Raw genomic sequence first — 15,281 nt, 5'->3', positions numbered from 1 at the left:
CACAATAGCATCAATTTCACCATTGAATTTGAACAGGCCAAAAAGATTCCGTTTTTGGACATTCTCGTTGAGCAAAAACGAGAATGGCAAAGCAATCATATTACTGAGCGTCCAAAATCTTGTGTCAATCGTTTCTACTCTTTTTGTTAATGTCAAAGTTATTTTTCAAAACACCCGGCGCAACAAATCCTTCTTCCCATACAAGGATCGTCTCAACCGATCACAATTATCCGAAGTCATTTATAAAGCTAGTTGCTGGGACTGCAATGATTTTTACATTGGGAAAACGAAACGAAGACTTCACGACCGGAAAACGGAACATTTCAAGGCCCTTTCGAAACGTGATCACTCTTCTGCTATTGCTGATCACGTTAAAACAACTGGTCACAACATCCAATGGGACCATTTTCACATTTTGGCGTCTGCCAAATTGACTGCCGTTGTAAAGTTAAGGGGACCTTGTTTATTCTGGAGTTGCAGACAGCATTGAACAATGTCAGCAGTGAAAAGCTTTTACTTTATTAGGAAAGCTTTTCCATTATGTCTCTTTGCAGACAGTTTCCGTTTGAAACGTCTTAAATTTCTATTGCAGATGTTTTCCGTCTAGGTTCCAGACCCCCATTAATACAGTAAAAACATTATTTATTTTCAAGAAGAAAGTTTTTTTTTTTAATCAATTGCTACTTACACTGCTTACAATACAACATTAATGTAGTTACTTACACTACTTACAAAAATTTATTACTTACGCTACTTACGATACTAACACCTACACCATACAATACGCATACTCACGCTACTAACAATACTAACTACTTATTATATGGCTTTGGCTTGTGGCCGATATAACGCGCGCTCTGATTGGTTAATTGTCACTGAATTGTAGGGCATTATTCTCCCGTAATGCCCACGGGCCGATTACGGATTATGCAAATTAGGAAGAGCCCGGTTCTGAAAATGCAAGCGCATTGAAGCGATGAAAGCCGATTAAAATCAGTACGAGAATGTCAGTAGCTAAAAGTTTAGAGATATTTCTTTAATAAAATTTATATAGATGACTTACCAGTCGGTAACCTTGGTGGGCACTAGTGAAAAACAATCAAAGTTTGCCTAGTCTTAAGTAAAGCTAAAATCGCTAAGTAAAAAACACCATCGGCAGATCTGCCATGCATCCTGAGCAGAACACCACAAAGAAACTTATAAGTTATCATGTTAGTCACAGCAATTACCGAAGTATTGAACTCCGTCAAAGTTCTCGTCAAATAGATTCCCTCGCTTTGACACAAGCAAGTGTAAATCAGCTTCCAGGATTATCCGATGTAAACAATCGGGCGGTTTCTGTCGGTAGCAGTGTTTCTGATAACTGCAGACGTTCACAAGGCTTGAAATGTTCATCCATAAATCCCAGAATGAAGAAGGCGAAGATATGTTGTCGAAAGCGAATGCGAAGATCGAGTTAAGCTTATTTTGAGCAGTGCATTCTGAAGCATTAGTATTTTCTTTCACCGAAAGACGGTTGGTTTGGACAATTTTGAAGCACTTGCTGTCTTTTCTATATGCGTTGACGTTTCGCCCCAAAAGTCGGAAAATATAAATTAATAACCGAGAGTGAGGTCGTTACGGGAAAATCTCAAACTGAGGCCTTGCCGTATTGACCTCGCTATCGCTCGGTCAATACGGTAGGCCGAGGTTTGAGGTTTTCCCGTAACGACCGAACGGTCGAGGTTATTAAGTTGTTTATTATATGGCTCATCAATAAAGAGAAAAATCATTCGAGCGGAAGTCGTCAATTTACATCCGGCGATGCGCGCGTTTACCGATTCATTCATCGTCTCAAACCTAGCGCAAAACTACACAGTCAGTAAACTTCACTGCTGTGTTACGTATTCCGTTAAAAACACTCATTTCTTTACGGAAAAGTCACTGTCACAGCCTCAAAAACGTATTTTAGTATCGTGGTACCACAAGTTGATGGGGGAGTTTTTCCGACTTTTGGGGCGAAACGTCAACGCATATAGAAAAGACAGCAAGTGCTTCAAAATTGTCCAAACCAACCGTCTTTCGGTGAAAGAAAATACTAATGCTTCAGAATGCACTGCTCAAAATAAGCTTAACTCGATCTTCGCATTCGCTTTCGACAACATATCTTCGCCTTCTTCATTCTGGGATTTATGGATGAACATTTCAAGCCTTGTGAACGTCTGCAGTTATCAGAAACACTGCTACCGACAGAAACCGCCCTATTGTTTACATCTGATGATCCTGGAAGCTGATTTACACTTGCTTGTGTCAAAGCGAGAGAATCTATTTGATGAGAACTTTGACGGAGTTCAATACTTCGGTAATTGCTGTGACTAACATGATAACTTATAAGTTTCTTTGTGGTGTTCTGCTCAGGATGCATGGCAGATCTGCCGATGGTGTTTTTTACTTAGCGATTTTAGCTTTACTTAAGACTAGGCAAACTTTGATTGTTTTTCACTAGTGCCCGCCAAGGTTACCGACTGGTAAGTCATCTATATAAATTTTATTAAAGAAATATCTCTAAACTTTTAGCTACTGACATTCTCGTACTGATTTTAATCGGCTTTCATCGCTTCAATGCGCTTGAATTTTCAGAACCGGGCTCTTCCTAATTTGTATAATCCGTAATCGGCCCGTGGGCATTACGGCTGCATAATGACCGCTCAGATCTCGCTCTTAGCCAATCAGAGCACGCGTTATATCGGCCACAAGCCAAAGCCATATAATAATAATACTTACACTGCTTACAATACAACATGATTAGATTACTTGCGCTACTTACAATTCTAGCACAGCAAGATCATACCAGTTTACTCCTGTCAGTAATTTAAATTCGGAATTGGGTGTTAAAGAAAATATGCATGGTATATATGCACCTTGTTTCTTTTCCTTTCATTTTCATTTTCGTTTTCAGGGGACTAGGGTCAAGCTGTCAAGAGATTACAAAAGAGGCAACAGAGGCTCCCGCTTTTTTAAAACGATTGTAGTTGTATTTTTTTCAATTTCATAGATATGTCTTAAATACAGTAAGAAATCGTTTAGTTTTGGAGAAAATTTTTTCTGTCTACATAGCCAAATGTAATATTTAGCATTTAAGCAGCAGAAGTTAATTTGGAGTTTATGTTTAGAGCTATCCAGCCTTAGACCCAGTGCTGTATCAGGCTCTAAGGGTGTCTCTTTGGCAATGACTTGACAAGACTGTAGCCATACTTTAAAAATTGGTCCAAAAATATTGAGTTTTTGGGCAAGCCCAAAATAAATGTGCAAGTTTCTCTGTTTCTCTTTCGCAGAAAGTGCATTTCTCGTCATCGACGAGACCAATTTTTTTCAAGAAGTTGTTTGTCGATATTCTTCTATGAAGAAATTTAAAATTGAAAGTTATACGTTTTGTGCTATTTGTACATTGAAAAGCCGTTTGGTAAACCTCTTTCCAGTTGAGCTCTTGTTTTGTTGTGAGAGTGACGTCTTCCTGCCACTTTTGTTGACTTTGGTTGGGTGGTTCACTTTTTCCTGATACAAGTTTCTTATATACTAGTCTACTAGGTTTTTTGCTTTTTAAAAATTTTGACAAGAAACTTTCATGTTTAATCGAGGTTCTGATATCATAGGGTATATATCTTTGAAGAAGTTTTATTGAAGAAATGATTCCAAAAAAGTTTAAAGGTCGGGCTGTCAGGTCGTGTATAGTTTGGAAAGCAGTGAGCGAGAGAATCTTTCCGGAGTCATCCAGTAAATGTTCTACTTTTGTTATTCCTTTGAGGAACCATTCTTTAAAAAACACTGGTCTATTCCCAACTCTTATAAGTGAATTATACCATAAGGGCGATGATCGAAAGTGATAATCTGATACAATCTTTTCTTCATAATTGGCTTCTGACCGGATTTCAAGAATTTCTTTGAAAAAAGGATCTGATACTTTAATAATGTTACGACTGTCTTTTATGTTTAGATTTCCAGTTAGTGTTACTTCACCTTCATATTTTTCAAGTTCTGAGTCAAGAAATCTTTTCCAGCTTCCACAGTTTTCCTTATCTAGATACTTCTTTATCCATGTGGCTTTGAAAGATCCATAGAAAGAAAGTTCCGTAGTTTCATCAAAACCTTCTTGGCACCATGCCCCTTCATGAGAAAAAACGTCGTTGAACAAGAATTCCAGTAAAATATTTCTCTTAGAAAAGTTTCTGCGGAAAACTGCATAGCAAAAGTACCATAGATTATAGGATCATAAGAAACGTTTTAAAGAGAAAGTTCAGTTCCAATATCAAATTTGGTCAGTTCAGTAGACGTTCCAGGGCGAAAGTTACAAAAAGGATCTGGGGAAAATATTTTGTGCGCTGGACTCCGGATTGAGCGGTCCGGGTTCGAGCTCTGGCCGGGGACATTTGTTGTGTTCTTTGGCAAGAAACTGTGCTCTCACAGTGCCCCTCTCCAACCAGGTGTATAAATGGGTACCGCCGAATTTAATGCTGGGGGTAAGCCCGCGTCGAAGTAGCATCCCATCCAGTGGGGCAGTAACCTGCAAGCAGTCTCACGTTGGAGCACAAGCGCGTGCGGCGAAGCCGCGAGACGAGAAAGCGCCTCTTCACCAGACGCCTTCCCGCCGGATCGCTTTGCTCTTCGCCGCTCGCGCGTGTGACTCAAAGGTGAGCCTGTTCGCAGGTTAGTGGGACAGTAGAAATACTCTTACAGGGGCACTTTGAGTGTGTCGAAGCCTTTTTATTATTGCTTAACCGATAGCAGCTTAAGGCGACTTTAGGCGACTTTAGGCAACTTAAGGTCCCAGAGTAGGCCTTACTCTTAGATGCTTCATGCTAAAGAAAACGGGATAAGCTCCGGCCTGATGAGCCGCTTGGCTCGTATGCAGACTTTATTTGAAAACATACACAACGCTGATTTTCATTGTTATTGTACATTGAACTCACCATCTGTTTTCTGACTCGCCGAAAGCGACAGTGAGTTTTCGAAATCAGCGCCTGTGACATCATCTAGCTGCAGATTATACAGTAATCATGTCAAGGACACTCAAGGTCACGGGTAATCATGCCGTGTATGACCGCGGTGCATGATTTCTAAGGATAATCATGTCAAGTTCTCGCGCTTTGTGTTGCTTGCCGTCAGTGAAGAAGCAAAACATGACTTCCATTTTTTTCGTTCAATGTATAATACTCTCGTGTGACCGAAATCTTCTTCGAATGTGGACAGGCAAGATTAATACATATTCTTTCTCTAGGCCTATTCTACCTCAAGGAACAACATCAGCTGCAAACGATTCCTTCCTTAATAGACTTATTTGCTCCAAAGCAGCTCAAAAGTAGCTTAAAAGCAGCTTTAAAACTGCTCAAGGTAGCAGCTTTAAAATACCTTTATAGCAGCTCAAAAAAGTTTAAAAGACGTAGCGTCAAAACAGCTATACACAGCTCAAAAGACGTTTTCAAAGTAGCTTAAAAACAACTATGCAACAGATCCAAAAAGTTTCAAAGTAGCTTAAAAACAGCTATACGACAGATCAAAATGAGTTTTCAAAATAGCTTAAAAACAGCTTTACAACAGATCAAAAAACTTTCAAAGTAGCTTAAAAACAGCTATACAACAGATCAAAATGAGTTTTCAAAGAAGCTTAAAAACAGTTATAGAACAGATAAAAAAAAAGTTTCGAAGTAGCCTACAAACAGCTATACAACGGATCAAAAAAATTTCAAGTTTCAAAGTAGCTTAAAAACAAATATACAACAGATCAAAAGAAGTTTCAAAGTAGCTTAAAAAGAGCTATACAACAGATCAAAGACGTTTCCAAAATAGCTTAAAAACAGCTTTACAACAGATCCACAAAAGTTTTAAAATAGCTTAAAAACAGCTGTACAACAGGTTGATGGCAGAAAATATTGCTTTCTGACTGTTGACGGTTAAATTTTAGGCTAGTTGACGGTTGGCGGTTAGATATTTGGTATTAGAATAGTAAAAAAAAATGAATCAACATATTTGTCGATGCAGCTACAGTACCTTGAGGTGTTGGTCAAAGAATTAACAACCGATTAATAATCTTTAATATTTAATTGGTCCAAAATCAATAAATTTTTTACGTTTTTGACACCGTCTGTGTTTCCAGTTGGACGTCTTGTCTCAAGTGATTAAAGCAACTGGTTGAAGCTGTGTGTAAATCGCTTTCCCAAACCAAAACTCACCGTGGGCGATTTTGTACCAGACTTACTCCTTAGTTCAAATCCCATGATGCTACATGCCCAGGTGAGGTTATAGTATCGAGCACTTTCTCGACTTTGAGTCATTTCTTTGCTTTTTTCTAGACTGAGCATTAGAATCACTTGCTGTAAAGCTATCACTGGACCCGGATAAATTGGCTGCACCACCTTGGGAACTTGTAGACGCTTTAACAGGCTGCTGCAAATTTGAAGCTGAGTGGAGCAGTGACCTATTAGTACTCAGAGTTGTGATAGAGCTCTTCGTATTGGCTTTAAGGTCTTGAAAACTTCTCGGCGATGCTATTGGCTGCTGCAAATTTGAAGCTGAGTGGGACATTGCTCTTTGAGTGTTCAGACCTGTGCTGGGGCTCTTCAGATTCGCTTTGAGGCCTTGAGAACTTCTCGGCGCTAGTATTGGCTGACGCAAATTCGAGGTTGAGTACTTTCTCGACTTTGAGTCATTTCTTTGCTTTTTTCTAGACTGAGCATTAGAATCACTTGCTGTAAAGCTATCACTGGACCCGGCTAAATTGGCTGCACCACCTTGGGAACTTGTAGACGCTTTAACAGGCTGCTGCAAATTTGAAGCTGAGTGGAGCAGTGACCTATTAGTACTCAGAGTTGTGATAGAGCTCTTCGTATTGGCTTTAAGGTCTTGAAAACCTCTCGGCGATGCTATTGGCTGCTGCAAATTTGAAGCTGAGTGGGGCATTGCTCTATTAGCGCTCAGACTTGTGCTGGGGCTCTTCGGTTTCGCTGTGAGGCATTGGGAACTTCTTGGCGCTGTTATTGATGTTAAAAGGATTCGGTCTTGATCCAGTGTAAAGTATTTGATAACATATTCTGGATAGAACTGATCACCATCAAAGATAACAAAGATTTCAGGATTACGTTCGTTATCTACACACGAGTCGTACAGATCGCTCGAGGGATTTGAAGGGTCCTTCTTTGGCGGCTTTCGATATTCCCGTTTCCCTTTGATGAAAGATCCAACCAAAACTCTGGCCAAGAACGTAAACCGAAAACCATCTGAACCACTTTTGGCGTATGAATGACTATAAGATGCATTAGTTGCAAAGTAACTTCCCTCTCCGTACTTGGTGCCACTTTTTCCGCACACACGCCAGTCAAAGTTCTGTTTGCAGATGGCATCCACTGCATCGGGACTAGTTCCGTGAAACAAACGCTTTTCACAAGGGAAGTCACTGGCCATTCTCTGTGGGTTTTTCTGCATTGCCAAGGCCACCATGCGATCTTTTTTCCTTTAGTCGAATTACATGTAAGTAAACGTTCATTGGCTACTTAAAATTGTCGTTCCTACGATTTGATAGCAGAGGAACCACAGTAACTCAAAACAATCATGATTGAAAAACCACGTGAAGTCGAACGTGTTGCAGACTTGCAGTTATCAACAATTCTTATTATATATGTATGACTGGATTTATAAAAAGGCGCTGACAAGAATTCGAGCAAGGCCCGCAAACAAGATTCTGCAACTCCCTTTTATGGGCTCCCCTCAAAAATCCCCATCATTTTTACAAGTCACTCGGGCTTATTGCGACACTTACTTATGTAATAGTAAAGCCGTTTAAGTGTCTATATCGACGCTTTTGGTATTCCTATAAAGCATCTATATTACCCAAATGATATTTTACATTTTGAACGTTTTTTTTTTTTTTTTTTTTTTGCCCCATCCGAAATAGAGCTTAACTTTCCTAGTTGAACCACGTCCAACCAAATTGGCCGATTGTCCAGAGATGGGTATCTAATAACATCACTTAGGAAAGGCCTCATGAAGAAGATTTTGAATTCCAAATAAAAATACTAAAATTTAGCCGCCGTGATTTAAGTTCTTCGAATTTTTTAAACTAGTCATTTCACACTGTTCCCTGTTTGCAGATAAGGACTAAAACATGTATAAACGTGCAGTCAGTGTGCTGCTCGAAGGCGTTGTTGCCGTTAAAGTTGTTGTTTGCATAACTGATTCCAAAGGGTACGAATTTCACTAGAGGAGGATAATTTTTTTTCGGCAAGACACGACCATAGAAGAACAACCCTTTCTGCCGAGGCAGTCGGCCAACTTGGATGGGCGTGTTCAACTACAATTCTCAATACCAGGGTAATAAAGCACCAGACTGAGACAAATATCTGTGCTTTGCAGAAATCAAACCCGAAAAACTCTGCAAACTTTGACTTTTTGCAGAACATAGGTCGTCAACGAGGCACGGTCCCGATTTCATGCCCCAGTAGCCTCAACACTAGCCAAGATGATATCAAACGAAAAAAAGTGTAACATAATGTCAAACCTGGTTTCATGACCTGATGGTATTCATGGTGTCTATAGGAAGGTATTTCACAGGAAAGATCCGAAACGCTCAGCTATCGGGAACCGCAAGTTACAAGTTCTATTTAAGTTTTTTTGTTGTTGTTACTATTACCTGCAGTATGTTTCCCACAAGAACAGATTTTCCACTCGCTCAAAACTGTCAATGATGTTGTCCTCTTTCATCGTTTTCCTGAACAATGTCTCCACCTCTTTAAATTCACTGGAATCTGACTCTACGTTGACACGAGCATAGTTTGTATCAGACGCCTCTGAAGACCAGTGATGCGGTATTCTGTCGTCTTCGCTGATACAGGGAACTCCCGGATGCTTCCTGATGGTGGATACACCACGTAGAGATCTTAAAACAAATGGATTTAATCAGCATGAAGCTGTAATATATACTGATTGCAGATATTAAGCTACATATATAATTAACTGATTAAGCCAGGGATGATTATATAGAAGTATGTACTGGCAGAACAGCTTATAACAGCAACAAGTGTGAGGGGGGAAGAAGGGGCTAAAACACATTCTGCATTCTGACCTAGAGTATGGTGGCCCATCGCTCTCATAGCAAAAAAATATCAGCAACATACAGAAAATAGCAATTAAGAAAATATAATAAGAAAAGAAAAAAAAAACAGAAAAAATAAAAACAAAACAAATGAATAATAATAATAATAATAATAGATCGGTTTTCAATTGAGTGTCAAAAGTAATTAGACAATTACTTTGGTTTTGGTTTTGGTTTTGGTTTTACTTCGGTTTGAGATTGACTGAGTAGTCTAATTGGTAAGTAATTGGTTTAGTTTTGGTTTTACGACACAACTAAAAACCGCTCTAATAACAATAACAATAACAATAACAATAACAATAACAATAACAATAACAATAACAATAACAATAACAATAACAATAGCAATAACAATAATAATAACAATAACAATAACAATAATGATAATGATGATATTTATACAGGATTACCCCGTCATTGTAATAAACTCTGGTCTCAAAGGATGTCCTGTTATTAGAGGACATAAGTAAAAATACAAAAGGTCAAAAATGTAAAAATTCTCTAAGAAAATTGTCACACAGCCAAAAATAAAAAATAGTAAAACGTAAAGTAAAACGAAAAACATTGATTTAAAAACATGACACAAATAAAAATAAAAACTGAAGAAGAGGATGAACAAAAATAGAAAATAAATGTAAAAAGTAAAAAAGTGAAATAAAAAAAATAAGATTAAAAATTAAATTTAAAAACAAGACATTGAAAATCATTCAAAACATTTGATTTTCAATTTTATTTTGAGTTTGCTATGAGAAGGATGGGCCACCATATACACTAGATGCGAAAAACTGTTCCATCAATGTTTGCAAATGTGGACACTTCTTGCAAACTTTGGACAGGATCAAGAGAAAGTATTCTCCTCATCCACATGATTTTTAAGGATATCTATGAATCAGTATTCGTCTAATTTCATTAAACTTCTAAACTGTCTTCACCTTGGGTTGTCACCTTGGGGCTTGTGCGTTTCACTGACCCTAATAGCTATGTTGGCTGGGGATTCTTGTCCCTGGCAGGTTCAACCTTGCCAGATTGGTCGAGGGGTAGAAACCCGAAAAGAACAGCCCCTGGGCCTCCAGAGTGGGGTTTGGGTGATGGGCCAATCACCCATCCCTGTAAAACAGCATTGGATTACCGAAACCTCAAGCACACTAAACCAATCATCTTTTGGGGCCGCTGTGAGACCTTGCTCAAGCGAGCAAAGTATGATGCACCTGGGGCCAACCACTGAACCTTTAGTGACCCCGAGAACTCAACTCAAAATAGGGAACTGGTGCGTGAAAGCTATGTATAATTCAGGAAAATCCGCCTAAGTTGCGAAAGCGATGAAGGAGATGAAGATCCAGATTATGGGAATCAGTGAGTGCGGATGGACTGGAGCTGGTAGAATGCAGCTGAGCACTGGTGAAACCGTCCCATACTCAGGGCGAGATGATGATCGACACATGCAAGGCGTAGCAATAATGATGTCACAAGAGGCAACAAAGGCCTTAATCGACTGGACACCAATAAATGAGAGGATAATAAAAGCAAGATTCTACTCTAAATATATAAAGCTCACATTGGTACATGCGGACGAGCAAACAAAGGAAGCCTTCTATGCGAAACTACAAGAGGTAGCTGAGCAGTTACACAGGCATGACATGTTAATTACAAGTGGGGATATGAATGCTAAGGTAGGAAAGCTTTTCGATGGCTTTAAAAGAGTTATGGGACGACACAGAATGGGTTCAGTAAATAAAAATGGAGAAATGCTGAAAGAATTCTGTGAGTTTAATGAGATGGTAATCACTGGAACAATATTTCCGCGCAAGGAAATACATGAGGTGTCACCTGATGGAAAAACGAAAAATCAAATTGACTACACACTGGTTAACAGGAAATTCACAACCTTGGTGATAGACACAAGAGTCATGAGATCAGCAGATGTTGCCAGTGACCATTTTCTTGTAAGATCGACTATCAGATTGAACTTCAAAAGAGCACCAGTGAGAGGGAAAATTAGGAAGACGTTTGACACACAAAAGCTACAAGACAATTACAAATGTAGAAGGTTCAGCATGTAGCTAAAGAACAGATTCCAGTTGCTAGAAGTTGAAGAGCCAACTGATATAGCAGAAGAAGTAGAACGAAAAAGCGAGATAATGGATGAACCATAGACTAAAACGGCAGAAGAAGTGCTAGGATATAAGAAGAAGAAAAACAAGCCATGGTTAAGTCAGGAAGCGTGGGCCCTAAAAGATCAAAACCATCAAGCAGAAGCTAGTTGGTGCAAGATCAGAGAGACTAAAACAGAGATGGCAGGATGAATACAGAAAGAAATACAGAGAAATTAAAAGACAAGTTAGAATGGATAAACGACAATGGATCAACGATATTGCAAATGAAGCTGGAAATGCTGCTCACCAACCGCACATGAAGACACTGTATTCACTGACTAAAGTTACTGTATTGAGTAACGAGAGACCAAGGCAAAGCACGGCAGTAAAGGACAAGAATGGTAACATCCTTAATGTTAAAGAGAGGAAAACCAAGAACTGGTATGAGCTTTTTAATGAGGTACTTAACATAGAAAACCCTAGCAACCCAGTTAGCATAGCTGAAATAGAACCTCCAGATGAGACTGAAGAAGTAGATGAATCTGTACCCAACAGGGCCGAAATAAAGGAGGCTATAAAACACTTGAGAAATGGAAAAGCTTCAGGTATTGACAACATAGAAGCAGTTGACATTGACTTTGTCACCATAAAAGTCAAGGAGATCATTAACATAGTGTGGAGAGAAGAGAGAATACCAGGGAAATGGAGGCGCAGAATCACGTTGCTTCCAGTCGTCAGCAAGCTGATGGGGGAAACTGTGATCGAAAAGATTCGAAGCGGAGTCGATTCAAAACTCAGGAAGGAGCAGGCTGGGTTCAGACATATAATCAAGCAGTCAATAGAGTGGCAGTCCACATTGTGCGTCCACTTCATGGACTTTGAAAAAGCATTCAATTCAGTCCACAGGGGGAGCCTGTGGCTGATTATGCAAAGCTATGGTATACCATCCAAGATGATCAGCATGGTGAAGGCACTCTACAACGACTTTGAGTGCGTTGTAGTGAATAAAAAGGAAACAACAGAATGGATCAGGACAGGCATTAAACGGGGGCTGCAATATGTCAGGTCTACTGTTCCTGCTGGCCGTTGACTTGGTAATGAGAAAGACGCCACAAGAGAGTAAGGCCAGAATAAGATGAAAGATCACTACAAAGCTTGAAGATCTCTACTTTGCAGATGATATTGCCCTAATATCCTAAAAGCAAACAGCACATTCATAAGCTGACCCACGAAGCAGGAAATGTGGGATTGAAAGTCAATGTAGAGAAATGCAGGCTGAGAAAAGGATTTGACAATGACTGTAGGACTGCAATGACGTGGGCACCAGAAGGGCGCCAGAGGCGGGGTAGACCTAGGACAACATGGAGGAGAACAGCAGAGAAGAAGAGAGAAAGAGCTGGAGGAACTGGAGCGAGGTGTCCATTGCAGCGGCCAACAGAGCTGGTTGACGACAGAGTTTTGAGGCCTTATGCGCCACTTAGCGCGAAGTAGGTAGGTGAGGGTGACTAAACTGCACTCAACTGCACTCAACTGCACATATTAGCATTTCTTGTTATTTGCATTCCATGTCTCGCAAGGACTGGAAACTACCAAATTCACGAAATCGACACTTACCATAGCCTGAAATGTCTGTCATGTTCCGCCCTCAGCCTAATCCTCGGGCCTAATCTCTCAGCCTAATATGTTGCCCGGGGATCAGGCTGACGGCGGGATATGACTGACACTTCAGGCAACATTTAACACGGTCCTCACCATGTACAGTCTGTACTTACGACCTCAATCAAGACTCTCCAATACAGACCTCCCTTTTGGTCAATATAAGGAACCTTTAAATTTTCCTTACCTGTATTGCACTGGCAATTGTTTTCTACGCGTTGTACTTGTGTACGACAACCTCATGCTGTGAAAATGTCTTCCGAGAGCCATCTTCTGTTGCATGTTTTCCCTTTTTTCTTGCTCTGGACGGAAGAGTGCATCATCCTTTGAAGTGTGAAAGTCTGGAACAATTCTGGAATCTTGCGAAGTTAAGTTGCTGGCCGACAACACATTTGTCTGATTGCTCAGCTCGGGATTAATTATTTCATTGCTTGAAAGCCTCGTGCTAGGCACCTGTCCTTCGGGATTCCTCATGTTGTGTCTCGTTCTTGTGCTCCTTTGCTCTAGTTCTGAACAGTTGCGTGAATCAGGTTTTAATGTGTGCAGTTCTGAAATTATCCTGGAATCTTGAGAAGTTAAGGCATTGCCTGATCTGTTTGAACACATCATTTCTGTGGGACACGCTTGAAGCAAACCTGTCTGTTTTCTCGTGACACTGGTTGGGTTTGGACTGACAGATGATGCTCTTGAGGTGAGTAATTCCAGACTGCTAGTAGAAGCGTGTGAAGTTGAATTATTTCCCTGAAGATCTAGAGAACCTGAATCTGGAGGTATGGATGAAACCTCGCCTTTTCTTGAGGTTACTAATTCAGAAGTTGTCTTGGAACCCGGTGATGTCAGATTCGAGCGCAATATATATTTTTGCTTCTTTCCTTTCTTGCAGACTTTCTGTTGAAACGGATGCAGTATATTACACAGTACAAACGCAATCAGTTTTTCTGATTCAAACCATAAATGACTATCACTTAGGTTGTACCTTTCTAGAATTTTCTTGTTATGCCGATCTAAGAGATTGTGTGACAAGGAGCATTCACAGGCTGTCTTTGTAACCACCGATGGACAGATGTGAAGATAGGGACATGCATTGATTTCGCATTGATTCGCTGGATTCGAATAGAGGAGGCAAACCTGGGGCAGGCTGTAAGCCACAATATTTCTGATAAGTTGGTCTGGAAAATTTTCAAGCCCAGCTTCTGTCGTATTCTTTCGATTACTTTTGTCGCGGAAGCTGTGGGAACGACCACATTCCCCTTTACATTTTCCTTCGATGAAGCGTTTGCAAACATGCCATAATGCACAGTATTCCCCCGTAGGACGACAAGATCCTGTATCAAGGTATTGAGAACAAAGTTTCCTTCGTAAATCAATTAGACCTCCAGTTGTTTTCCCATCCTGGTCTTTGAACAAGACAACGCGTCGTTCAGCTTGGGTTTTCAACCAATTCTGTACCTCAAGCTTTGTCTGTGTGGTCTGTGCGCTTGGCAAGGCATGTTCTTCAATATCGCAAATGTAGTTAAACAGTCTCTCTTTGTCATCATTCAGCGCCATTTTGAAGCGGAAGTGCAGCAGTACAGCCTAAACATAAATCGAGGTTCTTCTCAGACTTGTTGCCTGTTCAAATCAGACAGTGGGCCAGTTAGTTATTACCTTACAGCTGTAACGGCCGGGAATAACAAACTGTTATTTAATCTCTGCGTATCCACAATTATCAGCTAATTCAGTATTCCTGCCGTCAGCGGGCGCGTTCCAGAAATTTCCAGAAATCATTTTACGGTTGATATCTCCTGGCCGAGTCAAGCGTGTGTGACGTGACGAAAATCCTTCCGGTAGGATGTAATGGCCGTTGAGAGAGTTGGCCGTTAGTGGAGCGAGGTTTGACTGTAAACAACGCGTAAACGCTTCTGGGAAAATTCTGTTCCATGCCAGTTTTTGTATTTTCTGGAACCTTTCCCAAAAATTCCAATTCCATTTCTTCCCGTTCCTGAATTTTTGTGATGAACGACACCTTTCTTCCCACTGGAATTTCTTTCGTAGACGGAATACCTTCCGAGGTATCCAGCTCTTTTCTCGCGTTTTTATCGGGATGATCGGAAACCTGTCATAAATAATCGTTACAAATTCTGTAGCTATGTGACAGCCTTTTTTGCAATTGCCAGGCTCTGGCAAGTACAATCTCCTCTATCAAATCCTGCACTCCACTCAATCCACTTTGTTTGTGAGAACAACGTACTGTCTCGTTTGGGGAAAATAATATCGCCAGTTTTTCGACAAAAATCGGTTTTCGTGCGTCTTAGCTTGTCCTCTTAATATGCCGTACGTATTTTCGAGTGTTGGTTTGGACTAGGATGACGAAGTTGCTAGCAGTTTTCAGACTTATGGTAAAGAACCATTTAAGACCAATTTTAAATTTA

At 40.2% G+C, this 15,281-nt stretch overlaps 1 protein-coding gene across 1 annotated transcript; it reads right to left on the bottom strand.

The window, feature by feature from the left end:
- Window positions 1-4,855: 4,855 nt before the first annotated feature.
- Window positions 4,856-14,870, bottom strand: LOC110040243 (uncharacterized). The gene is made up of 3 exons (XM_020745451.2): window positions 13,058-14,870; window positions 8,660-8,905; window positions 4,856-7,483 (listed from the first exon to the last, which is right to left on the bottom strand). The coding sequence occupies exons 1-3, from the start codon at window positions 14,416-14,418 to the stop codon at window positions 6,274-6,276; spliced, it is 2,817 nt and encodes a 938-aa protein (XP_020601110.2). The 5' UTR covers window positions 14,419-14,870; the 3' UTR covers window positions 4,856-6,273.
- Window positions 14,871-15,281: the final 411 nt, after the last annotated feature.

Source organism: Orbicella faveolata, unplaced genomic scaffold (genome assembly GCF_042242905.1).
Source record: "Orbicella faveolata isolate gen_17 unplaced genomic scaffold, um_ofav_v1 contig_36, whole genome shotgun sequence".
NCBI lineage: Eukaryota > Metazoa > Cnidaria > Anthozoa > Scleractinia > Merulinidae > Orbicella > Orbicella faveolata.
The sequence above is the reverse complement of the archived record's forward strand: the minus strand, read 5'-3'. Positions and strand labels throughout refer to the sequence as shown.

Bases quoted from the DNA above. Each gene is read 5' to 3' on its own strand.
- LOC110040243 (XM_020745451.2), bottom strand. From the start codon at position 14,418: ATGGCGCTGAATGATGACAAAGAGAGACTGTTTAACTACATTTGCGAT. The intron at 8,906-13,057 runs GTAAGGAAAATT...ATTTGTTTTAAG, and splicing joins CAATTGCCAGTGCAATACAG to ATCTCTACGTGGTGTATCCA. The intron at 7,484-8,659 runs GTAATAGTAACA...ATTCGACTAAAG, and splicing joins TTGTGGGAAACATACTGCAG to GAAAAAAGATCGCATGGTGG.